Source organism: Balaenoptera borealis (assembly GCF_965194805.1).
Source record: "Balaenoptera borealis genome assembly, chromosome: 13".
In the NCBI taxonomy this organism is placed as follows: Eukaryota; Metazoa; Chordata; class Mammalia; order Artiodactyla; family Balaenopteridae; genus Balaenoptera; species Balaenoptera borealis.
In genome coordinates, this window is record NC_138870.1 from 94138275 (window position 1) to 94165351 (window position 27077).

At 38.6% G+C, this 27077-nt stretch overlaps 1 protein-coding gene across 28 annotated transcripts in view; it reads right to left on the minus strand.

Moving 5' to 3' along the window:
* The window catches only part of RBFOX2 (RNA binding fox-1 homolog 2), a 266538-nt gene that overhangs the window by 38622 nt on the left and 200839 nt on the right, over positions 1 to 27077 (minus strand). For 18 of the 28 annotated variants that reach the window (XR_014233308.1, XM_082350339.1, XM_082350336.1 and 15 more), the window contains 2 exons: positions 25949 to 26173; positions 2066 to 2212 (listed from right to left, as the gene is read on the minus strand). Coding sequence is in view for 27 of the 28 variants with exons in the window: in XM_082350339.1 (XP_082206465.1) it covers positions 2066 to 2212; positions 25949 to 26173 (372 nt within the window). In the remaining variant the exon portion in view is untranslated. The remainder of the gene's footprint in view (positions 1 to 2065; positions 2213 to 25948; positions 26174 to 27077) is intronic. The other 10 variants (XM_082350337.1, XM_082350345.1, XM_082350343.1 and 7 more) reach the window with 1 other exon arrangement.

Sequence of the window (27077 nt, forward strand, 5' to 3'; positions counted from 1 at the left end):
TTTGGGAAATGTGAAGAAACTAAAAAATGAAAAGAGCAAAACAGAGATCATGTTTTCTTATTGGGTTGAATCATTACAATCTTTATCAAAAAAACATGTATTAAGAGCCCAAGTTTTCTAGAGTAAGACTTCTGGACTTGATTCCAGTTTCACCATTTAATAGAAAATCAGAAAAATCAAGGGAAGAGGAAAATGTCTTATTTTAGGAAGGAGGGCATTTTATTTTATTTCTATGTCTATCCAAAAAACTGAAATTTGTATGGTATTTTAGAGTTTGTTTTCTTTTACATTTTCTAATTCATCTTTATAACAACCTTCCAGAGTAAGAACTGGTTAAGGAAAATGAGACTAAAAGAAGGTACTCATCAAGGCTGCAGAGGTAATAAAATGGAAAAAAAATAGAACATGGAACCTCTGCTCTTGACCAATGCTGCTGTCCTTCTAAACACTGACAGGTACTGACTACGTGGGAGAAGACAGCAACCAGGTATCTCCTGCAATGAAAATTTTATATTTTTTTTGCACTTAGTGTCTTATGAGAAGGGCATTATACATTTCAAGAAATCACTGACAACTGGCCTGGGCAGATCTTTAGTGGACACTATTTTTCTGCCTCAACAAAGGAAACACTTCTGACAGATGAGGATGCATTCCATTTTCACAGACCTCCAGACATTAAGGTTCCATATTATCTCTGATAATTCAGTAGAGAACCTAGTAACTCATACTCCCAGGAAGTTTCTTCTTAAACGTAACCTAAATTCTTTTTTCTTTTTAAATTTATTTATTATTTTTGGCTGCGTTGGGTCTTCGTTGCTACGTGTGGGCTTTCTCTAGTTGCGGCGAGTGGGGGCTACTCTTTGCTGCAGTGCGCAGGCTTCTCATTGCGGTGGCTTCTCTTGTTGTGGAGCACGGGCTCCAGGCGCGCAGGCTTCAGTAGTTGTGGCACGCGGGCTCAGTAGTTTTGGCTCGTGGGCTTCAGAGCACAGGCTCAGCAGCTATGGTACACAGGCTCAGTTGCTCCGCAGCACGTGGGATCTTTCCAGACCAGGGCTCGAACCCATGTCCCCTGCATTGGCAGACGGACTCCCAACCACTGTGCCACCAGGGAAGTCCCATAACCTAAATTCTTTATGTTGCCCTTTATATTTTCTGTTGCTCTCTTTTCTGTAGAACTGGAGAATAGCTGGCTACCATTTCATGTCGAAAAGCTCTTCCAGTGCTTCAAAAATATCATTAAATCTCAACCCTGGCCTAGACTTTGGTGTAGAAAACACATCCAGGAAGTCAGCTGTAAGTGACAGAACTCTGCTCCAGGGTCTTGTCACCATGAAGTGGCCACAACCGAGACTTAAAGAAGGGCATTTGCTTTTCTGACAAAGCATTAGGCTGCTATCCAAATAATTAAAATTAAAAAAATTAAAATTAAAAAATTTAAAATTTAATTTAAAAAAAATTAATATAAAATTTAATTTTTAAAAAATTAAAAATTAAAAATCAATTATTTCTTACTCCTAGTTCAAGTTAAGTGTTTGATCAAATTAAAACAGGCAACAACACCTTAGCCCAAAAAAAGAATTAAGATTCTCAGTAGCCATTCATTTCTGAGTAACTTAAATATTTGCTATTATACTTCGTTTTCATGACAGCGATTCTGGGAGGAAGTAAACAGCTGGAAGAACATGCCAGGCAGCAAACTAACCCCCTATACCTGATTTTAGATCACAGATATTATTTCACTTAATTCATAACCCTTTGAAAGGCAGGGATTACTGTCTTGTCCTGATTTCAGCGCTTGGGTTTTCTGAACGTCCTAAGAAACCCCTCAGTCCCAGGCAAACTGGGTTGTGGAGTCATCTTACGTATGTGAGAATTTGCAAGGATAATGTCTAGAATAGGCCAGGTGATGGGAAAGTTTCTAAAGGCTGATGAAAATAATGATTTACCTCAGGATCTTTCTCAACATACTTGTAGTTTTATCCTAAAGTAGTAATGACTAATAATACATCTGGTGAGTTAAATTATATTTTCATTGTAAAACCATAAAAGGACTTCAGAGACTTACCCCAAACATCTGTCGGAGGTCAGGATCCCGGAAGCGGAAAGGAATATTAGAGACATGCAGGCGTTTAGGGGTAGATTTACTCTCTGAATTTTCACTACTTTGCGTCTGTGACTGCTGGCCGTCTGTCTGTGCGCCCCCTTCTGTCTGCTAAGCAAAGAAATAAACAACATTAAGGGAAAAATAAATACAATTATTTCACAAGAATTACATAAAATAATTGAAGTCCTCCCCCACCCCAGTCATTCTCAAACAGTGTGTCTTTAAGCAAAAATTACAGCTGTCCTTTCAAAGAGAAAAAAACCAAAGATGTTATCTGTGTTCAAAATGCTATAGTTTACCCCAAAATTTAGGTCTTTTGCATATTTATAGTACATTAGTAAAGTGGGGGATACTAGAAACACTAAGTGACTTGCTCAAGATCACATGGAGAGGAACTTTCCTGGTGGTCCAGTGGCAAAGAATCCCCCTTACAATGCAGGGGACGTGGGTTCGATCCCTGGTCAGGGAACTAAGATCCCACATGCCATGGGGCAACTAAGCCCGCGGGCCACAACTACTGAGCTCACGCACTAGAGCCCACGTGCCGCAAACTACAGAGCCCAGGCGCTCTGGAGCCCAAGGGCCACAACTACAGAGCCCTTGTGGCCTGGAGCCTATGCGCCACAACTAGAGAGGAGAAAACCCGCACACCACAACTAGAGAGAAGCCCATGCACAACAATGAAGAGCGTGCGTGCCGCAACTAAGACCTGATGCAGCCAAAAAAAAAAAAAGATCACATGGAGATACATTAGGAAAACAAGATATAAAAATAGTACATTGGGGGCTTCCCTGGTGGCGCAGTGGTTGAGAATCTGCCTGCCAATGCAGGGGACACGGGTTCGAGCCCTGGTCTGGGGAGGTCCCACATGCCGCGGAGCAAGTAGGCCCGTGCGCCACAACTACTGAGCCTGCGCATCTGGAGCCTGTGCTCCGCAACAGGAGAGGCCGCGATAGTGAGAGGCCCGCGCACCGCGATGAGGAGTGGCCTCCGCTTGCTGCAACTAGAGAAGGCCCTCGCACAGAAGTGAAGACCCAACACAGCCAAAAATAAAATGAATGAATAAATTTAAAAAAAAATAGTACATTGGGACTTCCCTGGTGGCACAGTGGTTAAGAATCCGCCTGCCAATGCAGGGGATACGGGTTTGATTCCTGGTCCGGGAAGATCCCACATGTCGTGGAGCAACTAAGCCCGTGCACCACAACTACTGAGCCTGCACTCTAGAGCCCGTGAGCCACAACTACTGAGCCTGCATGCCACAACTACTGAAGCCCGTGTGCCTAGAGCCCGTGCTCCACCACTGCAATGAGAAGCCCACGCACTGCAGCGAAGAGTAGTCCCCACTCACCGCAACTAGAAAAAGCCTGCGTGCAGCACCGAAGATCCAACACAGCCATAAATAAATAAACAAACAAATAAAATAATAAATTAAAAAAATAAAAATAGTACTTTGTTCTTAGATTCTTATAGAAGTTCCTATTTTTGAGATCTTTCCATTTTGAAAATAAAGAGTCTGTGGTATAATACTTAGTTGTGGAGATACCAGTATTTCTGGTCCATCATTTCAGGAAATAAGGGAATATTTTTATATTTCATTCCCTCTATTAGTTCCAGGGTTTATGACTACTGGGTTACCAAAGTACTGTAATATTATTTACGAAGAGGAGACATCTAGTGACAAAAGGCCCTTTGCTCAAAAACTGAAGAAGCTTCTTACTCTGAAACCAATCTGTACTCTCCTCCCTAATTTATGCGATTCCTGCTACTTCAGCAGAGGGAACCTACCCTTCTGTAGCCCAGAGCAAAGTTGCATTTAGAAAAATCTGTTGGGAAAGGCTTGAAGGGACCCTGCCTAATCTACTACATACCCATAAATGCTAGATTTGTATATATCCATAGTGAAAGAATATGGGTGAGTGTGGGTGCGCATTTTTAATCTGAATCTCTTTTGCAATGTCCTAGGCATGTGTTAATTTAATTCTTTTTCAGTAAGTCCTCAAAAAATTGCTATGTTGAGAAATACTTTTGACAAATACCTAACAGGTGTGATACATTGTAGGCATTCAAAAAACATTTACTTTGAAGTATTAATTTGACAATTTAAGAACCTTTTGTTTTTACTATTCCCTGTGAAGCGCATGCCAAACTGGATGGCTCATTGAGATGATTAAACCAACACACTTTTAAAACAGGAGTGGAACTTGCTGTTCTTATTATCTCAATTGAACGAGAACTGAGTCCCTCTAGCAGATTCTGGGTGACACGGAATGGATCCCCCTCCCTACTCTGACCCAGCGTTCAGCTAAAAGAAACTGAACCAGAGATACCTTTGGCTCAGAGACGTTTGAACCAGGTTGAAATGAAGTTTGAGACTTTAACATGTAAAGGATAAACAGGAATGAACTCCAAATGTATACCAGCTTTTCAAGTGTCAGTCTAAGGGATGGCCGCTTTTATCTCCTTCCATTCAGGCCTCGCAGATGGCCTCACTGTGCAATTATTCACATGGTACAAAAATAGCAGGAAAGGAAAGAGCTACAAAGCCATGTTCTGCGAAAGTGTAAGGTTTTCAATCCTCAATCTGGGCACAATGCAGACTAAACAAAACACATTCCATTCAAAGATGAAACTCACTGAGTTACTAAAAAGCAGCATCATGGACACCAAAGCAACGAGCACAAGCGTCAATTACAACTGATGCTCATTCGAGCACCTTCCAACTTGCCTCTCACATCTCACAGCTGGATCACATAAAACTCTTTCTTCAATCAAACTTTAAAACCACCAGATCTGATCTGAAGGATGACAGTGTTATCACTCAGAGAAAAGTTAAAAAAGACCGATTCTAGCTCCAAACCATAGTTTTATAGATAGCTTATATATGTAGACTACGTAGTCTGTAAAAGGGTATGTGAGGTGGCAGGATAAATGAAAACTAACCATTACTTCAAAGTATGTTGCCTGAGGTACTTAATTACTGTTCTTGAGAATATTATTTTACAGTCCAGAAGACACAATTGATGAAGAAGCAGCCAGATTGGTTAATTTTCCAGCCTTGTGGTGAACACCTACATTATTTAAAAGTATGAAATCTTTAATTCTCCGGAGACTTAGCAAGTAGAAAAAGTGAACCATTATTTCCAAAATTCTTAAGGCTTCTGATTTTAAATACATTTATAAGTTGAAGTTTAACATACATAGCTACAAATGCATAAATCATAAGAATACAGCTGCATGAATTTTCACAAAGAAAATACACTCACGTAACCATCAAATTAGATTAAGCCACAGAACTCCAGCAGCACCTGTGGAGCCCACTCCAGTTTCTACTCCCCCGCCAAAGGATCACCATCATCCTGACTTCTAACTCCATAGATTAGTTCTATCATTTTTGAACTTAAAAAAAAAAAAAAAAAGGAATCATACAGTATGTACTTTTTTGTGTCTGGCTTCTTTTACACATTATAGTAACACACACACTGTTGTACATTTTATAACCATACAGAATTTATTTGAGCTGCTTCCAGTTTTTGGCTATTAAGGATAATGTTCCTATAAATATTCTTGTTACCCATCTTTGGGTGCACAGGAGCAGGCATTTCTGTTGGGTGAATAGACATCTAGGATTGGATTTGTTGGGTCAAGGATATGTCTAAGCTCAGCCTTCAAAGATACTATCAGTTTTGCAAAGTGGCTGTACTAACTTACACTCCATCAGTGGTGTGTGCAAGTTCCAGCTGTTTGTAGTATCGTCATTTTCATTTTAACTATTCGGGTGGGAGGCAGTGGCTTCCTATCATGGCTTTAACTTGCTTTCCTCTCTTTCAACCTCAGACCCTTTCTTCTCTCCACTTCTTTTTTTGAATTTTGTTGAAAAATGGGAATTCCCTGTAAAACAGCAACTATTGCTTTTTTTAAAAAATTTTTATTGGAGTATAGTTGCTTTACAATGTTGTGTTAGTTTATACTGTACAGGAAAGTGAATCAGCTACATGTATATATATATATATCCCCCTCTTTTTTGGATTTCCTTCCCATTTAGGTCACGACGGAGCATTGAGTAGAGTGCATACACTCCTGAGTGCATACCGTAAGACAGACCCTTACCTACGCCTTTCAATAATAAATAATATTTAAATAGTGTTTACTGTTTGTCACACGCTGGCCTAAGTATTTTACGTATGTTAATTATGATTCTTTCAACAACCCTAACGGTAGCTTTTGCTTTTTTGTTTTTGTTTTTGTTTTTTAACAGACACAGAATGGATTCCCTCCTTTTGACCTTGTGTTCAGCTAAAAGAATCTGATTCAGAGACACTTTTGGCTCAGAGATGTTAGCAACCATCTTGAGGAGTCTGAGGAGTAGAAAGATTGCCTAAGTAACGGAGCAGGGATCTGAATACAGGCAGCCTGGCTCCAGCGTACATGTTCTTAAGCTCTGTATTAGAATGTACTTTACGTGTATTATTTTCTTCAATCCTCACAGTAATCTATGAGACAGGTACTATTATTGTCCTCCAATTGACAAAGGCAGAAACTAAGGCATGGAGAAGTTAAGTTCATTGCCCAAGGTCACATATTAAGTGGCAGAGTAGGAATTAAAAACCAGGTGGCCCAATTTCATATGCTAAACCACCCCCTTCCTAGCACTGCACTCATGCTCTCTTCTTTTTATCTCATTAGAATGGAGAACACGTGTGGATCCCATGCTCCACTTTCTCAGGACCCCCACCTGAAGGTGGAGGTAGGCATGGGGTAAGGGGCAGGGAAAGCTATACAAGAGGTGACGTGTATTCTATGCCTTGAGGGAACAGGAGCAGGTCAGGCCATGAAGGGGAGGAAAAGGAGAGGAAAGAAAACCAGCAAAGGCACACTGACATTTATGAAGGAAACAAAGCCAGAGAACTACTAAACTGATATTCAAAGGGGCTGAAAAGCAGATTTCTGTACATAGTGGAAATAGGAATAGGGAATATACATTGGATGTAGTTAAATGAGATCCTATTTCCCATCTGTCATTCGCAACTTTAAGTTTACCTCACTATAGATTACTAATCGTTGAAACACACAAATCAGAGAGCAGAAGTAAATAAAAGTTTTTTAAGGCTATATCTTTGTGAAAAGTGGACAGTTAAACTGTTCTGAGAAAAATCTCAGTCAATACAGTGCTGGTTCGCTTTAGTTTCTGTTGTTAACTGCTGAGCAACTTGACTGACTATATAAATAACCTCCCAAGGTTCTGTGTTTTTCCCTTCTGTGGTCATTTTCTGACCTAACTGATTCACTGGGCAGGGGATGAAACGGAAGAGGCTGGAGTCTGTGGACTGTTTACAGTGAGGACTAGCAGTGGTCCTGCTCAATGCAATCATGTGACTAAAGCCTATACATCCACTCTTCAGACATCCTGGCCTCCCCAGTGAGGGCTACTTCATTGAGGTGAAACCCAGGGCACTTGACACTGAAGAGCAAATCAGATTTGTAAGTCTCAAAACCTCATTCTAGAAGTGAGGACTAAAAAAAAAAAAATTTTAAGTGACCCTTAAAAATTCTTGTAACTGGAAAATGGATTTAGTTTTCTGACTCCCCTACGAAACAATGGAAATATTTTAACTATTTATACATTGTGAACAAATGTTCTGTTATGGTCTGAAAAAGAACCCTGGGCAATACAAGATGAAGTACTACTTTCTAAGTCTCTATCATAATAAGACTTAATACATAATCTGAGATACTAAGGAATCTCTTGATTAATTCAGGAATAATATTTTGATTTATGGATTATCCATTTTCTCCAATATTTATTTTTCCTCTTGTTGTCTGTGAGTGTCTTCATTTCTTATTTTCACCTCTGTGAGGCTGAAGGGGGAAGAAAAGGAAAAGAGGAAATTAAATTTAGCAAAGTTTTCTTGAGAATCTGATTCATGTCTGAAAACATCTACCCTCCCTTTTTTTTTTGGCTGTGTTGGGTCTTCGGTTCGTGCGAGGGCTTTCTCTAGTTGCGGCAAGCGGGGGCCACTCTTCATCGCAGTGCGGGAACCGCTCTTCATCGCGGTGCGCGGGCCTTTCACTATCGCGGCCCCTCCCGTTGCGGGGCACAGGCTCCAGACGCGCAGGCTCAGTAGTTGTGGCTCATGGGCCCAGCTGCTCCGTGGCATGTGGGATCTTCCCAGACCAGGGCTCGAACCCGTGTCCCCTGCATTGGCAGGCAGATTCTCAACCACTGCGCCACCAGGGAAGCCCTACCCTCCCATTTTAATGAGAGTTTGGGTATAGAATTCTAGGTTGGAAAAAAAAATCCTTCAGAATTTTAAAGGTAACTCTGAACTGTAGCCTAGCTTCCAGTGTTGTTGTTGAGAAATCTGAAGGCATTATGACTCCTGTCTCCTTGTATGTGACTTTTCCCCCACTCTCTCTGGTTTGTAGATTATCCAAATATGTCCAGTGCTCTAAAATTTCACAGTGACAGGATTTAATGTGGGTTTGTTTTATATTGTTCTATTTCTCTGAGAATTCTGTGGTCTCTTTTAAGCTGGAAATTAATATCCTTCAGTCCTGGGACCTTTTTTGAATTATTTTGCTGATGACTCCTACCCTATACATTTTGTCTTTCTCTCTTCCTGAAACTTGTATTATTAGATATTGGATCTTCTGAACTGATCCTCTAACTTTCTTATCTCTTGTATTTTCCATCTCTCTGTCTTTTGGCTCTATTTTCTGGGATATAAGTCCTTAATCCCTTATCTGAAAACTTTGGGACCAAATGTGTATCAGAATTCAGAATTTTTAGGATTTTTAGAAAGGCAGTAATGGTGTAAACCCATATGTAACACTATCAATAAGATGTGGAGCAGTGATATTTCTGTAGCAAAATATATGCATATTCACATAAATGTGATAAAGACTATACAGATGTTGTGAGTTTTGCTGCAAACTTATGAAAAAATTATTGATTTTCAGAACTTTACAGATTTTGGAATTGTGGATAAGAGACTGGAGACCTCTTTTCCTTCCATCTCATCTTTCAACCTTCCAATGAAGTTTTTTCATTTTGTTGACATGTTTTTAATTTCAAGGGCTCATTTTTCTTCTCTGAACCCCCCATTCCCCTCACCTTTTAAACTAGCAATTCAGGGACTTCCCTGGTGGCACAGTGGTTAAGAATCCGCCTGCCAGTGCAGGGGACACAGGTTCGATCCCTGGTCCGGGAAGATCCCACATGCCGCGGAGCAACTAAGCCTGTGTGCCACAACTACTGAGCCTGCGCTCTAGAGCCCACGAGCCACAACTACTGAAGCCCGCGCACCTAGAGCCTGTGCTCCGCAACAAGAGATGCCACCGCAATGAGAAGTCTGTGCACCGCAAGGAAGAGTAGCCCCCGCTCACCGCAACTAGAGAAAGCCCACACGCAGCAATGAAGACCCAATGCAGCCAAAAATAAAACAAACAAACAAACAAAAACTAGCATTTCATTCTTGTTTAGTGGATGCAATACCTTCTCTTATCGCTCTGAGGATATAAATTATTGTTTTGGTAATTTCTGAGAAGAAAGGGGTTCCTTTTCTTCCAAATTTCTCTTTTTGTTAGTTTTTATTCTCTATTTTCCATGTTGTAGGTTTTCCCCAGGTATCTAGTAATCCTTGGTTGTCTTGTTCGTAATTAAGAATTGAGGTGGGGAAAGTAGCTAAAAACTGACTGCAAGTTCTGAGTGGGTGGGATAGAGGGGCTTGATGACTTTGTGATTCATTCTAGGTTCAGTTAGGTAAGCAATTTCTTGGGGAACCCCCTGACTCATGCTTCTTTAAGTCCTTCCTCTTGAGTTAGGTTATCCAGAGAAGAGTTTCCCAAATCTAACTGGAGCCGTGTTTCTGAGAGAACTGGTTTCTAAAAAATTTTTATTTTTTGGTTATATTATTATTATTATTATTTTTGCCATGCAGCATGTGGGATCTTAGTTCCCTGACCAAGGATAGAATCCGTGACCCCTGCAGTGTAAGGGCGGAGTCTTAACCACTGGACCACCAGGGAAGTCCCTGGAGTCATGTTTCTGAAATTCAAATTTTTGTGGTGTAAACTGTATCATTTCTCAGCTTTCTCCCACTACTGGCTTAGGGATAAACTCATTTGGGTCTGCTAAGTTAGTTACTAATTGGCCATCTGCTTTCTAGCTTCCAAAATGATTAATTCTCCTGTTCTTATTTTTTATATTCCTAAAAACACACAGACACAACCATCATTTACTGTACTTTTAGAGGAAGCAAAATTAGATGGATGTATTCAAAAGTAACCTGAAACAAGTGTTTAATAAAATCTTATAATACTATATGCACATATTTTAATGACGGCAGCAAAATAGGTCAACACAGCCTATATTTGTTTTGAGCTGACTTGTATAAAATATTTTGGGAAACAAGGCTCGCTTTCAAAAATAACCTTAGTGGAAAAAAAAAAATAACCTTAGTGTCTCAAGAAGGAAGAGCCTGCATTATAGCCCTTCTTCAATGCATACAGGAAAGGCTGAGGTAGAACAAGCAGAGACCTCAGAAATGAGACATGGTAATCATCTTACAGCAAATCTATAAATACAAGATTTTTTCTCCTTTCTCTGTTCTTCAGAGCCTAGAACTACTTCAGATATAAGCTGAGGATGATTAAAATATTTTGGGATAAGGAGACATGACAACTAAGTGCAATGTGGGATCCTGGATTGGATTCAGAACAGAAAACTGGTGACTGAATAAGGTCTATGTTTTTCTTAATAATATTGTACCAACACTTCTTATTGCCGGGTTCTGAAAATTGTACTATACCTATGTAAGATGTTCACATCAGAAGAAGTTAGGTAAAGAATATGGAGAAACTTTCTGTACTCTTTTTGCAACCTTACTGTAAGTCTAAAACTATTTCAAAACAAAGAGTGTTAAAAGAAGAAAAAAGAATTTTGGGATGTCAGATTCTAAGCCCTACAGAATATTAGAACACAGAACGTTTAGTTGGTTTAAGACTATATACAGGCACAATTGTAGACAAATACTTTTGTTCATATTCAATATGTGGGTCAGACCACTTATAAAAGTCAGAAATGGGCTGAAAAGCCCATCTGTTTCAAACTGTTGGCATGGTGAAGAAAAAAAAACCCATTTAATCTAATAGTACTATTATCTATTCCCAAATTAGGAATAGTTTAATTTGTAAATCTTTTTTACTTGCAAAAGGCCAGCCACAAAGTTTCATCTCCTGTAGCATTTTCCCTTAAGAGCTCATCGTTTTACGAACAAAAATATAAATGATTCCTAGTTGGGTTCCATTTCTTTTGGATAGGGGATTGGCCTTCAGTCAAGGTGTAAGTGAATCCTCCTCATAGGATGAATTAGATACTCTCACGATTTTATAAAATCAGTCACATATAGTGCAAGGGACATGGTTGTAAAAGCTGCAAAGTTTAAGACCAAACTTATCAAAGATAATAGATATTTCTATTAATTGCTAAAAGTAGAGCTGCCACGTGAATTGCCACACAATTCATACAGATTTGAAATTAAGCAATTATTAACGGAGTTCTTATTTGGGAAGATTCATATTGGTTTTCTTAAAGGGATCACATTAGACTCAAGATGAAGTTGCTCATGCAAATCCCCATGTCAGCAAACCAAAACTTAAGTTTCTATGCTCTGCTCTCCCAGAAAAGAAAGGCCTAGGTCAACCAATTAAGTTGTCTACTCAGCAGAAGTTACCTGACCCAAGACTCCAAGGCTCCAAGATTTTCCTTTGCTCCATATAAGGAAATGCTTTAACCAGTCAGCAAATGCCCAGTTTAACCTCCTTGTTCCTGCTCCCTCTGCCTATAAAATCTCATCCTGTACAGCTTTTCAGAGCTTTCTTTCTTCCTTCCTTCCAATTGAAGTTTAGTTGATTTACAATATTGGGTTACTTTCTGGTACACAGCAAAGTGATTCAGTTATATATATATATACACATACTGTTGTCTACCTATTTTATATATAGTAGTTTGTATCTTCTAATCCCGAACTCCTAATTTATCCCCTCCCTTTTCCCCTGATAACCATAAATTTGTTTTCTATGTCTGAGTCTGTTTCTGTTCTGTAAATAAGTTCATCTGTATCATATTTTAGATACCACATATAAGTGATATACGATATTTGTCTTTCTCTTTGACTTACTTCACTTAGTATGATAATCTCTTAAGTCCATCCATGTTGCTGCAAATGGCATTATTTCATTCTTTTTTTATGGCTGAGTAGTATTCCGTTGTATACATGTGCCACATCTTCTTTATCCATTCATCTGTTGATGGACATTTAGGTTGCTTCCATGTCTTGGCTATTGTAAATAGCACTGCTATGAACACTGGGGTGCTGTGAACATTGAATTACAGTTTTCTCCAGACATATGCCCAGGAGTGGGACAGCTGGATCATATGGCAACTCTATTTTTAGTTTCTTAAGGAACCTCCATAGTGCTATCCATAGTGGCTGCACTGATGTACATTCCCACCAACAATGTAGGAGGTCCCCCTTTTTCCACACCCTCTCCAGCATTTATTATTTGTAGACTTTTTAATGATGGCCATTCTGACTGGTGTGAGGTGATACCTCATTGTTTTTTTTAAAAAAATATTTATCTTATTTTCATGGCTGCGTCGGGTCTTAGTTGTGGCACGTGGGATCTCCGTTGCGGCACATGGGATCTTTCATTGCAGAGTGCAGGCTCTTCGTTGCGGTGAGCGGGCTTCTTATAGTTGTGGCGTGCGGGTTTTCTCTTCTCTAGTTGTGGCGCGTGGGCTCCAGAGTGCGTGTGCTCTGTAGTTTGCAGCACGCGGGCTCTCTAGTTGAGGCACTCGAGTTCAGTAGTTGTGGCACGTGGGATTAGTTGCCCCGCTGCATATGGGAGTTTAGTTCTCCGACCAGGGAATCGAACCTGTGTCCCCTGCACTGGAAGGCAGACTCTTTACCACTGGACCACCAGGGAAGTCCCCTCATTGTTGTTTTGATTTGCATTTCTCTAATAATTAGTGAAGTTGAGCATCTTTTCATGTGCCTATTGACCATCTGTATGTCTTCTTTGGAGAAATGCCTATTTAGGTCTTCTGCCCATTTTTTGATTGGGTTGTTTTTTTTGCTGTTGAGTTGTATGAGCTGTTTGTATATTTTGGAAATTAAACCCTTGTCAGTTGCATTGCTGCAAATATTCTCTCCCAGTCCATAGGCTGTCTTTTCATTTTGTTTATGGTTTCCTTTGCTGTATAAAAGCTTATAAGTTTGATTAGGTTCCATTTGTTTACTTTTGCTTTTATTTCTATTGCCTTGGGAGACTGACCTGAGAAACCATTACTATGATTTATGTCAGAGAATGTTTTGCCTATGTTCTCTTTTAGGAGTTTTATGATGTTATGTCTTATATTTAAGTCTTTAAGTCATTTTAAGTTTACTTTTGTGTAGGGTGTGAGGGAGTGTTCCATCTTCATTGATTTACATGTGGTTGTCCAGCTTTCCCAACACCGCTTGCTGAAGAGACTGTCTTTTCTCCATTGTATGTTCTTGTTTCCTTTGTTGAAGAGTAATTGACAGTAGGTGTGTGGATTTATTTTGGGCTCTCTATTCTCTGCCATTGATCCATATGTCTGCTTTTGTGCCAATACCAGGCTGTTTTGATTGCTGTAGCTTTGTAGTATTGTCTGAAGTCTGGGAGGGTTATGCCTCCAGCTTTGTCCTTTTTCCTCAGGATTGCTTTGGCAATTCTGGGTCTTTTATGGTTCCATATAAATTTTAGGATTACTTGTTCCAGTTTTGTGAAAAATGTCATGAGTAATTTGATAGGGATTACATTAAATCTGTAGATTGCTTTGGGTAGTATGGCCATTTTAACAATATTAATTCTTCCAATCCAAGAGCATGGGATATCTTTCCATTTCTTTGAATCATCTTCAATTTCCTTTATTAACGTTTTATAGTTCTCAGCATATTCTTTCACCTCCTTGTCAGGTTTATTCCTAAGTATTTTATTTTATTTTATTTTTTGATGTGATTTTAAAGGGATTGTTTTTTTTACTTTCCCTTTCTGATATTTCATTGTTAGTGTAAAGAAAGAAATGCAACGTTAATCTTGTATCCTGCTACCTTGCTGAATTCGTTTATCAGGTCTAATAGTTTCTGTGTGGAGTCTTTAGGGTTTTCTATATCATGTCATCTGCATATAATGACAATTTTACTCAGAGCTCCTTTCTATCTGCTAGATTGGATGCCACCGAATTCATGAATCACTGAATAAAGCCAATAAGAGCTTTTAAATTTACTCAGTTGAATTTTGTTAACAGTTTAAAATCTGCACAAAAGTGAAGTGTCATTAATTTTTCTATATCACACTATTTCCATTTTGAATGATTCAAATTTGTATTAAATGAGACTGATGTATTTTATACCCGAGAAAATCTGATGGAAAGGTCACTGCCCAAAATAGCTTTAAGTACATCTAAAGGATACGTGTGTGTATACATGCTTCAAAAATCATAGAGCAATACTTCCCAAAGGGTAGAATGACAGTTCTGCAGGATGTTAACTGGTATTTTGTGGAAAATGAGTTTCATGGTCAAATAAATTTGGGAAATACTGGACTAAACAAAGTTAAAAGGTCTCCTATGAATTCTGAAGACAGAAAACTCACCTTTCTCCCTAAACATGTATTATATATACCATCCATTCATTCACTCATTCATTCATTTTTGTGGATCAAAATATAAAATTCACTTTGAAAAATACTGGTTTTATCAGAATGGCCCTTAGAGCACAAGCTCCCAAGGGTATGAGGGAAAACAATGGCAAAAGAGAAAAGAGATATATAATTGGACCAGCCTGTTAATTTGTATTATTTTAACTTAAGAACTGCCTATAACACCTTCGTTGAAATGAAATAATTATATATCAATAAAATTATAGCTAATATTTATTGAACATTTGTTATGTGCCAGGCATTATACAAAGTACTTGCTATACATTTTCTCATTTAATCCTAAAAACAACCCTATGAGTTAGGAACTAGTATCACCAGTTTTACAGGTGAGGAAAATGAGCATTAGTTATAATTCTCTCAGGGTTATACATTTAGCAAATGGAAGGAGCTGGGAGCTAAACCTAACTCAATCTGGTTTCCTAGCTCAAGCGCCCTAACCACAATATTATATAAATATAAACAGTTTTTTAAAAACAGCTTTAAAAAAAAATTCAGTCTCTCCTGATAATATTTTAGAAAGTAAGTTGGGATACTTTTCATTATGTCATTTTACAGTGCCTTAAAGAAAAATTTGGTACTACAATCCATGAAGATCCATCAACTAGACTTGTTAGCATCTAAAATTTAAAGCAATTTTATAAATGTTTATAATGGAGTATATACTGGGTTAAAATTGGTGGAATTAGATCTTATGAATTCCTTCTTAAAGAGTACTCCTAACATGATAGAATATCTTTCTAAAAAGTGAAATCTTGGCTTATATACTTAGTTACTGAAAACCAGGGTAATTTCACAGTGCTAAAATAACATACCAAGAATACCTATGCATATAAAATTATTTTTTCCAGTGCTAACACCAAACACAATTTTGGGGGCATAAAAAATTGAATTTACATTTATGTAGAACAATTCCTTACTTGAGCAAAAGTTTAGATTTAGTTATTTTAAAGAGAAATGCTTAAGTATTTCTTCTGTGTATCTGAATATTGCTACAAGTCAAATTCTGAGAATCTAGTCTTATTTGGGCATTTAAATGTCAGCTAACATTTTCCCAATAAACTAGCAACTCAATTTTCTTCAGAAAATATCTAGTTCTATTTTCTCAGTGGGTCAAAGTGTTATAAAAAAGAATTCTAAATGGCATCATTTGTATATGTAATATCACCATATATTATCCCAGGAAACAAAAACCAGTATCACAGTTAACAAAAACCACAGCAAGTCACCTATTTTTTTAAAACCACGAGTCTGAATTATGTAAAAATTATATATAATACAGAAACACGAGAGACGATAACCTCAATTTTTAAAAACTTTATACTTAACTGAATGATTCTTTAATATTTTAATATACACTTCAGAATGAAAGAAATCTGTAAGTATGTTCTAGTTGAAGTTCTTGGGTTTAAAGTTGAAGAGTAAGTGGAAACTAAGAAGATAAGATCATGTCTAGAGATGCCTTTTATTTTTTATAATTTACATGGGGAAGCAGAAAAAAAGCCCTTGACTTAAAGCAGATTTCCTGAGTCCCAGCTCTGTTTCGAGCTAGCTGTAACCTTGTTCAAGTCGCTTAAAACTGCTGACCTCTGCTGTAAAAGGAAGGCGTGAGATGATTTCCAAAATCTATTTTAGCTTTAAAATTCAGTGATTCTAAACAGAGTTTACCGACTTCAAAAGATAGTACGAAATATTTATGGAAAATGCACAACTCTTGTAGACAGGTTAAGAAAAACCGCACTAAGTTAATCATCAGTGCTTCTTTATTCTTACCCTAACACACAGGAGAGCAGCAAGGGCCAGTAGAGCAGTGTTATTACTGTTCTCAGAACTTTTCCGCTTCAGTTTCTTTTTTTGAGGGGTGGGGTGGGGGTAGAATGGGTAATAATAATAATTAATAAGTAAATAAAAATAAATAAATGAAGGCATGTAAAAGAGAAGAAGCAATAATCATAACTTAACAATATTAACAATTTGCTGAAAGGGTGTCTTGAGTCTTACATGAACCAAAGGGCAATTTTTCTCTACTGAAAAATATGCATGCCTGGCTCTGAGTATGGTTTTCTGCAGGAACTTTTGCATTTCAGACCAGGCTATAGTTTCCTCATCAATCCAGCTGTGAACTTGCCAAGCTGCTCATAGGCATCAACACCCCCTAGCTGGAGTGTATGAGTAATTACTAAATTTATGGGTAAATCGGTAACCAGTGTGGGTAGTTTGTATAGTCTCATTGTCCTCTACTTTTTGTTATTTTAGGGGAAAATGAGACCATCTCTTGGAAAAGTGGATGACTGCAGGAATGAATCCTCTGTTGTCCCAGGCCTCTAATTCTAGCCTGGAGATGGAAGATGCTAATGATCATACCTACACTGCAGGCTAAAGGTAACATCGCCCAACAATACACAATATGAGAGAAGGATATGGGCCCCATTTTTACCATTATATACCAGAAGTCCTGGTGTGGGCAAATGGACCCACTGTTAAGTGGTATAACTTCCTGGCTACATTTGATGGGTCACCTATCTACAAGGCATCTTCAGGTAAGGGTCAGTGGGTAATTCCAAGGGAGGACGGTTAGACTGATCTTCTGATGGTAGAGAAATGCAAGGAAATCTGGCTTCAACTCCAGAGAAAGGGTGTACAAAAAAGGGAAGAAACAGAGGATGATGAACAATATGGGGTCTGAGTCATCTTTACTTGGAGGTGTGCTCAAAGGCCCACCAATGAGGAGGGCTATAAAATCTACAGCAGACTATGATATAGCACGGCAGACCACTCAACTATTCCCTCAATTTAGATGCACCAACAACTCTGTTCAAATACTTCAAAAGATGTTACTGACTAGCAACTTACTCTGCCTTTATAAGCTTCTTTTTTCATTCAAAAATCACTTACTAAGTGTCCGTTGTATATCATTGGGAGTAATAAGAAGAGGGCAAGTAATAGTTCCTGCCCTCAGGGAAAGTATGATCCAATAGGCCGGCAGAATATGTACACAAATATAAATCTTGTATCTGAAGATCACTCACCAAAGCTTATCTACTTCAAATACTTCGGCTATTTACGCCTGCTGGCATTTGGAAAATATCTAAACATACAGGAACTGAGGTCCTTTCTTCTCTGCAGGCAGGCTCAGTGATAATCAAGCCGCTGCAGACCCAGGTGGGAGTCCCCTAACTGCTATCTCTCTTGCTAATGTACACTATGGGGCCGAATGACTGTCAAAACAAGCTCTCATCTTAAGAGTACAAGAAGCTTCTAGCCCAATGTTAAAATCAATTTCTAAAATATATTTTGGAAATAAAACTCCAGATTTCATTGCTCATTTCTCATTTTTATGTCAGAAATCCTTTCTTTTTGTTCTCTCCATCAACAAGATGGGACTATCCAACATAAACAAGATCTACTAAAATACAGCTGTAGCTCACAATAATAAAAAGCGCAAATAAATGACATCAACCAGGACAACTGATTTAAAAAGACGGTAAAAGCAATTATCTCAAAGACCTATTTAAACAAGTAATCTCCAAAGCTTTTCTAATTTATTCTCACTACAATTCCGTCATGTAGGAATTATTACCTTCATTTGATAGGTGAGGAAACTGAAACTTGGGGGGTAAAATGATTTTATTCAAGATATAGTTATTGCAATAAGGATGAAAAATCTTTGACTCTGATCTCCTTATTTTACTCATCCAATCAGCTGTCAAATTCTGTTTATTCTATCTTCATAATTTCTCTTCATTTCCTCCTGTACATAATCACTGCAACCCCTAATCCAGAACCCCATTATCAACTCCAACCATAAGACCCTTTCCTAACCAGTCTTCCTGCTTCTCTATCTTGTACATGCAAGAGATTAATCTTCTGAAGCACAATTCTGCTCGCTTCCATTTCCTGCTCAAATACCTTTAATAAAGTAATTTCTCAGCCAGGCATTCAAATGCTCTTCCCAATTTGTACTCTCAAGTGACCTTTCTCCCACCTATTTCCCACTAGTCTCCACCAAGCACCCAAGCTTCAACCAAACGGAAACCCATGCTTTTATTCAAAGACATTTTGATCTTTCCCATCTCTCCAACTTTGCTTTGAGAAATGACTTTCCTAATTCTTCCCACCACCATCTAAACATGTCTGAATTCTAGTCACTCATTAATACAAGGCCCAGATCAATGCCATCTTCACCAAGGAGCTCACTTCTCTCTCCTCAGACCTCCCATGGCACACCTGTATCTTCTTTCATTTTTTTCCCCAAGAAATATTTACTGAGTAACTATTAAGTGCCAGGTACTATGATAAGTCAGGGAATGCAAAAGAAGCTTACAGTTTAGTTAGGGAGACAGAAGTGAACAAAAAACATCACACCTTGTAAGTTCCACAAAAGGTGGTCAGCTCAGAAGTCTACCTGAGCCTAGATGAAGGATACATGAATTTGGCTTTGCCTAGGAAAGTCAAGCAGGGCTTCCCAGCAGAGCTAACACTTGGACTGAGAGGGAAAAGATGCACAAGCATCTGCTCAGAGGACCAGTGCATATATTCATGATCACTTTCATTGAGTTGGAGATGGGGAGTCAGAGTGGTAGACTGGAGAGTAAAGACTTTGAATTCCCCAAGTAGAAAAACAATAACATATCACAAAGGGCTATTTTATGAGCCACAATAAAACAGTGTTTGTGGAATCAAGCTTTAAACTGAAAAGTGTTATACAAATTTAAGATATCATTTATTTATAAATAACAATGCTTCTTATCTACCTTTTGAATTTAATTGGCTACAGGAATTACCAGACTCTTTTTACAAAACATATAAGTAGAAGGTAAAGGTTTAACAGAATAATTTTTTTTTTTAATTTTTATTTATTTATTTATTTATTTTTGGCTGTGTTGGGTCTTCGTTTCTGTGCGAGGGCTTTCTCTAGTTGTGGCAAACGGGGGCCACTCTTCATCGTGGTGCGCGGGCCTCTCACTATCGCGGCCTCTCTTGTTGCGGAGCACAGGCTCCAGATGCGCAGGCTCAGTAGTTGTGGCTCACGGGCCTAGTTGCTCCGCGGCATGTGGGATCCTCCCAGACCAGGGCTCGAACCCGTGTCCCCTGCATTGGCAGGCAGACTCTCAACCACTGCGCCACCAGGGAAGCCCAACAGAATAATTTATAAGGTTGTCAAATCTAGGTAGGTTTTACAATATACTGCTCTACTGCTCAATCGCTCTCTAAACACACCCCACCTCCCCTCAGAAACACACACCCACACACAACTTCCAAAGGTAAAATGGCTTAAGAGCAGTGGATTCACACTCACAATTAAAATGTACACTTAAAACTATAAGAAGGGCTTCCTTGGTGGCGCAGTGGTTGAGAGTCTGCCTGCTAATGCAGGGGGCACGGGTTCGCGCCCTGGCCTGGGAAGATCCCACATGCCACGGAGCAACTAGGCCCGTGAGCCACAACTACTGAGCCTGCGCGTCTGGAGCCTGTGCTCTGCAACAAGAGAGGCCACAACAGTGAGAGGCCCGCGCACCGTGATGAAGAGTAGCCCCCGCTTGCCACAACTACAGGAAGCCCTAGCACAGAAACGAAGACCCAACATAGTAATCAATCAATCAATAAATCTTTAAAAAAAAAAAAAACAAAAAACTATAAGAAGTATCTTCAACCAGAGCTTCCTAATAATTTCCCATTTTATTGTTAGCAACTTCCTAAAATGACAGAACTTGTGTTCTGTTTGCAGGCACAACTCAAGGATTTTCCATTTTCTCCTCAGCACCAATAAATTCACAATCTATTCATAAGGATTCCTAATCTTATTTCAATACATCTTTAGAAACTCTAATTGGTCAATGTAATGCAAAATTATATAATGAATAGTTTCTAATATGGATGAAGAACAGAAGTCTTAACTGTATATATTTATATTAAGGAACAGAGCTCGCCGCTAATACTGTCATTAGAGACACATAATCCGGGAATCTGAAACAATGGGAAACAGTGGCAATAGGGAAAAAAAGAGAAAGAGAAATGGGCAGTGGTGAGGAGAGGTGCAGTACAAACGACCATGAAGTGATTCAAAGAAGGGACTTCTGGCTCTGATGGCATGAACAGGTCAGTGAATCCTCTCCTCAAAACAATAAGAAAACTTGTCAGTCATTTCAGGGTCCTTGAAATCAATCAGAGGCAGATAATAAATAGAGAAGTTTCTTGAAAAGTTGCTAGAGCTTTAGGGTAAAACCCGCAGGAGTCTACAAACTTATTGCCTGGGCCTACTCCAACTCATTAACCCCACTCTCTAATCCTCAGCTCTTCTGGGAGAGCTCTTCGGGATAGGGCTGGGCCACAAAAACCAGCAGCTTTGCTGCCAGAGGGGGCGGACTCGACTTGGGGTACTGGGGTGGGGGGCGCAGTAGAAAACCACAGACTTGTCCGCTAAAGTGGCAAACTTGGTGGGAACCTAACAGGGGAAATACAGTTCTTCTAGCTTGAGGCTGTGGTCTGATTGGGGTGAGTGGTGGATCAGCTAGAAATCTGAAGGGAAGATCCTGGAAATGAGAGAATAGTAGAATAACTAGATATGATCTCCTCACATCCCTGGCTGACTGTGAAAATATGCGGATGAGGAGGGGGAGACATAAGAGGGCCCAAAAGAAAGAAAAAGCCAAGGCATACTTGAGAACTGGCTGTACTGTGAAATGCACTTCCCAACCCAAAACCAGATCAGCAGAGGGTGGAAGCTTTCCACACTCCAGGTGCTTAAGCACAACTTATGCCCAAATCACTGGCTGACCAGTAGGCTATGGAGACACAGGGGTGACTCCCAGCCAGGCTAAAAAGTAAAAACGAGAATGAAAATCACTAAGCAGACACATCAGTGGCTGCATACCACAGAGGAGTCCACAGTTTAAGTACAGGCAAACTATTTAAAACACACACATATACACTCACCTACACCTCTCAAAAACAAAAACAAAACCAAAAAACTTTAGAGTCATTAAAATACATTACTAAAATGTCCAATTTACTAAAAAGTTACAAGACATGCAAAGAAACAGGAAAAGTGTGGCCCCGACTCAAGAAAACAAGCAGTAACTAGAAACAGGCTCTGAGGAGGCCTGGATGTTAGAGTCAGCAGGTGACTTCAAAGTAACAATTACAAATGTATTCAAACAATTAAAGGAAAGAAGATGACAAGTAAGGAATCTCAACAGAGATACAGAAATCCTAAATGAAAATTCCAGAGTTGAAAAGTACATTAACTAAAATAAAAATTCACTAGATGGGCTTAATAGCTGATTTGATATGGCGGAAAAAAGAAAGAGTAAACTGAAACAGATCAACAGAAATTATCCAATCAAAAGAATGGAAAGAAAGAAGACTGAAGAAAAATGAGTAGAACCTTAGATTCTGTTTAGATTTAGCTTAAAAACAGACAAACAAACAGTATCTGAACCTGTGGGGAACAAGCATCCCCATTACTTGTAGCAAAAGTCCCAGGAGGAGGAAGAAAAGGAAAGAACAAATATTTGAAAAAATTACGTTCAAAAACTTCCCAATTTTGATGGAAAACAATCTATAGACCTCAAAATCACAATGCGCTACACGTATGATAAAAACAAAGAGATCTATCCTAGACATATCAGCGTCAAACTGCTCAAAGCCAAAGACAAACAAAAAAATCTTGAAGACAGCAAGAGAAAAACAACTCATCACATACAGGGGAACAACAACAGGATTAACAACTGACTTCTCATCAGAGGCCAGAGGGCTGAGGAGGTGGGGAGAAAACGTCAACCAAGAATTCTACAGCTAGCCTTCAAAAATGAAGACAAAATAAAGGTATTCCTAGATAAACAAAAACAGAAAATTTGTTTCAAGCAGACCTAGTCTACAGAAATACTAAAAGATGTGCTACCAGCTAAAAGGAAATGACATCGGAAAATAACTCAAATCCATAGGAAGCTAAGAAAATCACTGGAAATGGTAAATTTCTTTAAAAATAAAAGATTTTTAAAGTAATAACTATAATACTATATTATTGTACTTCATATATATATATATATATGACAATAACAGCACAAAGGATGGTGAGGGATAGAGCTATATTGGATCAAAGCTGCTATATTTTACCAGAATAACACACACACACACACACACACACACACACACACACACACACATATATACACACAGCCATCAGCAGGTTGTGATAACTCAAAGATGTAATCCTTGATCAAGAACTAAGAAAATACATAAATAACACAAATAAATGACTAATTTAAAAAAATCACAAAAGGATTTAGAAGGTACAGAAAGAATTATTTAACATAAATCAGTAAAGAAGGAACAATAAAGGACGTGAGACATATAAAAACAAATACTAAAATGGCAGACATAAATCCACCCACATTAACAATTACATTAAATGTAAATAGACTAAATGCTCTGATAGAAAGGCAATAATTTTCAGACTGGAAAAAGAAGTAAGATTCAGATGTTATGTTTTTTACGAGAGACACATCTTAGATTCAAAGAGTTTGAAACAAAATGAAGGAAAAAGATGTCATTCAAATAGTAATCATAAGAAAGTTCAAGTAGTTATATTAATATCACACGAAATAGACTTAAGACAAGAAATATTAATAGAGACAAAGAGGGACATTTCATATTGATAAAAGGCCCAACTGGTTAGGAACATTCCATAGGACAGACCACCTACTAAGCCATAAAAAAAGTCTCACTAAGTTTAAAAAGACTCAAATCATACAAAGAATATTCTCTGAGCACAATGGGATTAAAGAAAAAAAACTTGAGACATCCTCAAACATTTGGAAATTAAACAACACACGTCTATGTAAACCAGGATCAAAGAAGAAATCATAAGGAAAAATTTAAAAATATCTTGAACTGAATGAAAATGAAAACACAATATATCACATTTTATGGGATGTAGCTAAAGGGAAACTTAAAGGGAAAGGTATAGCTTTAAACACATATTAGAAAGGATAAAATTCTAAAATCAATGATCTAACATTGCAAGTCAAGAAGCTAGGGAAATAAAGACCAAATCAAACCCAAAGCAAGAAGAAGGAAGGAAATAGTAAAGATCAGAACGGAAATCAGTGACATATAAAAACAACAGATTGGGCTTCCCTGGTGGCGCAGTGGTTGAGAATCTGCCTGCCAATGCAGGGGACACGGGTTCCAGCCCTGGTCTGGGAAGATCCCACATGCCGCGGAGCAGCTAGGCCCGTGAGCCACAACTACTGAGCCTGCGCGCATCTGGAGCCTGTGCTCCGCAACAAGAGAGGCCGCGACAGTGAGAGGCCCGCGCACCGCGATGAAGAGTGGCCCCCACTCGCCGCAACTAGAGAAAGCCCTCGCACAGAAACGAAGATCCAACACAGCCAAAAATAAATAAATAAATAAATAAAAATTAAAAAAAAAACCCAAAAACAACAGACTTTTAAAAAGGTCAATGAAATCAAAAGCTGGTTTTCTGGAACAAGCTGCAAAATCAATAAACCTTAGCTAGACTGACCAAGAAAAAAAGAGAAGACGTAATTACCAAAATCAAGAATGAAAGAGGGGATACCACTACAGATGCTAAAGAAATTATAGAAAATGGGATTATTATTATGAGTAACTTTATACCAACAGAATAGTTAATTAAGATGAAATAGAAAAATTCCTAGGAAAACACCAATTACCAAAATCGACAACAAGAAATAGAAAACAGAAAAAAGAAAAGACTGATAACTAGTAAAGAAATAGACTTAGTAATTAAAATATCTCGATAAAGCCTCTGATTTATGTATTTTATTCTTTCTTTTTCCTTCTTTTCCAGTAGTTCTGTTAAGTCTGTGAGTTCATAATCATTTGAAGTGATCTGTATGATGTGATAACACACCTACTGTTAATTTATGACACTTCCTTTACTTGCTTACTAAGTAGTAAGAGATGAAGTCAAAGAGGTAGGCTGGGGCCAGGGATTAGTAAACCAAGTACAGAGTCTGGATTTTATTCTGTTAGGAAACCATTAGAGTCCAGCAGGAAAATAGCATTATTTTCATTAAAAAAAAAAAAAAAAGTATCTTGGCTGCTTTGTGGTAAGTTAGGCAACAGTAATATAGAAAATAAGTGAAGAGGTTTGGACTAGAGTGGTGACAATGATGATAAACACCTCACATGAATTAAACTCTTTTAAGTCTCCTAAAAGCCACTTGAAATAGGTGCTATTCATTTTACAGATGAGCAAGCCAAGGCAGAGAGATTAAATAACTGGCCAAAGGTCATACTGCTAAGTAGGAGTCACATTAGGACTCAGGCCCAAAAACTCTGGTGGAAGTGCTGAGCTCTTAATCATGCACACTATCCAGCTATGGTCTTAAGATGAAGAGAAAGAGGTTGAAGTAAGAAAATGTTCTAGAGTTATGGTGACCAAGACTTGCTAATGGACTGGATGTAGAGATGAAGGAAATAAAGAAATAATGACTCGTAGGTTTTGCCTGAGCAACTAGGTGAACTCAGTAGTATAATTACACAACAGAGAGAGCATATGAAATAGGAGGGAAAGGGGTCCTAGGACCCAGCCCTGGAGCACCACAGCATTTAAAAGCTGAACAGAGAAAGAGGAACCAACAAAAGAGACCAAGAAAGAACTTCTAGTGCTTAGGAGGGAAACAGGGAAGCCAACAACTAAGTATTTCAAGGAGGAGGGGGGAGGCAATGTGTAGAATGCTGCTGACAGATTCTGTACGATGAGGACAGAGAAGGGACCGTGAGATTTTGCAAAATGAAGGTTACCTGTGAAGTTGAAAAGAGCAGCATCCTGCTAAGTTAACTCCCATCACTGTACTTACCTTGTTGTACTGTCTGTCCCATCTCTAGACTGTAAGCTCCTGGGCAATGACCGTGAGTTTTATGCTAAATCCTTATCTTCTAATTACAATGCTTAGAGTAGAACTGAAATTACATAAGCGCTATGTAATGCAATGTAAATGCAAAACTATTTCAAAGGGTTTTCTGGTGTGATGATTAAGAAGAAGATTTCAATACGACCGACCGAGGACAACACGCCGCCTTCTGCTCGCCACCTCATCACTCACATACCGTCAGAGATCCGTTCTGTGTGCTGGGTGAGTTGCTGCTCTGCTCCCCGTGGGCTTGCGTGCTTCCATAGAGGGTCAGGTTATGCTCACTGGTCTGGCCGGCATAGTCCTGAGTGTGTGGCACTCCGTATTCTGTGGGAATCCCATTTTGTGGAGGTGGTGGAAATGGGATGGTAGTAAAAGGCTGAACCATTGCGTCAGGAGTTGTTGTTGGCTCCTGGTTACCCTAGAACAAATAGAGAAAGAGAAAAGTAGGAGAAAAATTGACTTTAAATTCTCATCATATAATTATTTTTAAGGTGAGTGAACAAAATTCCCTGAATATTCTCTCATTGCTCAGGTAAAATGGAACACTTACTTACTGCCTCAGGATTAGGGGAAATACTGCTATATGTATACCTATAGGTGTATGTATGGAGACACACAAACACACCCAACTTCGGTCAATTTGTGGTTTCTAGACAGGTCCGTGACCATAGTAAAGTTGACTAGTTACCAAAGGGCCAAAGATCTTCCTTTACACCCAAAAATTTTAAATGCCAGGAAATTTCTCACAGAAGATAAATTACAAGAGTTGAAATTCATTTGGGCCATTAGTATTTTCTTTAGAACACTCTCTATCCCTTTAGTGATTCTTAGGGGAAAACAAATCAATTTCACTAAATTACAATTCATAGCAATAGGTAGAATGACAGTATAAATTAAATTCTCAAAACCAGACAATATAGACCTCTAGATTTTAAGAACACAGAGTTCAGCAGAAAGCATATTATTAAAAAAATTAACCTTTGGATTTCAAGGTAGAGATTTATTTAAGTCTTGGCTACTAGGTTAATAAAAAATAAACAAAAAACCCTTTCCTTTAATTAGAAATAGACAAAAAAATTCCCCAGACAAAAAAACTTGAGTTTTTCATAATTACTGCTAGCATTACAAGGCTAGCAGGATACCTCTCCACATGACATCCATTCCCAGATGTTTACTTGGGATCCAGCATGATACATGCAATATCACTAAAGAACATACAGTAACTACAGGAAATTGTTAGAAGCCATTTTGGCTCCACAGCCCCTGTCTTACTTCTGTTCAGTCTAAGTTCAGATACAAAAGAGGAGTTTAAACCTTGTGTA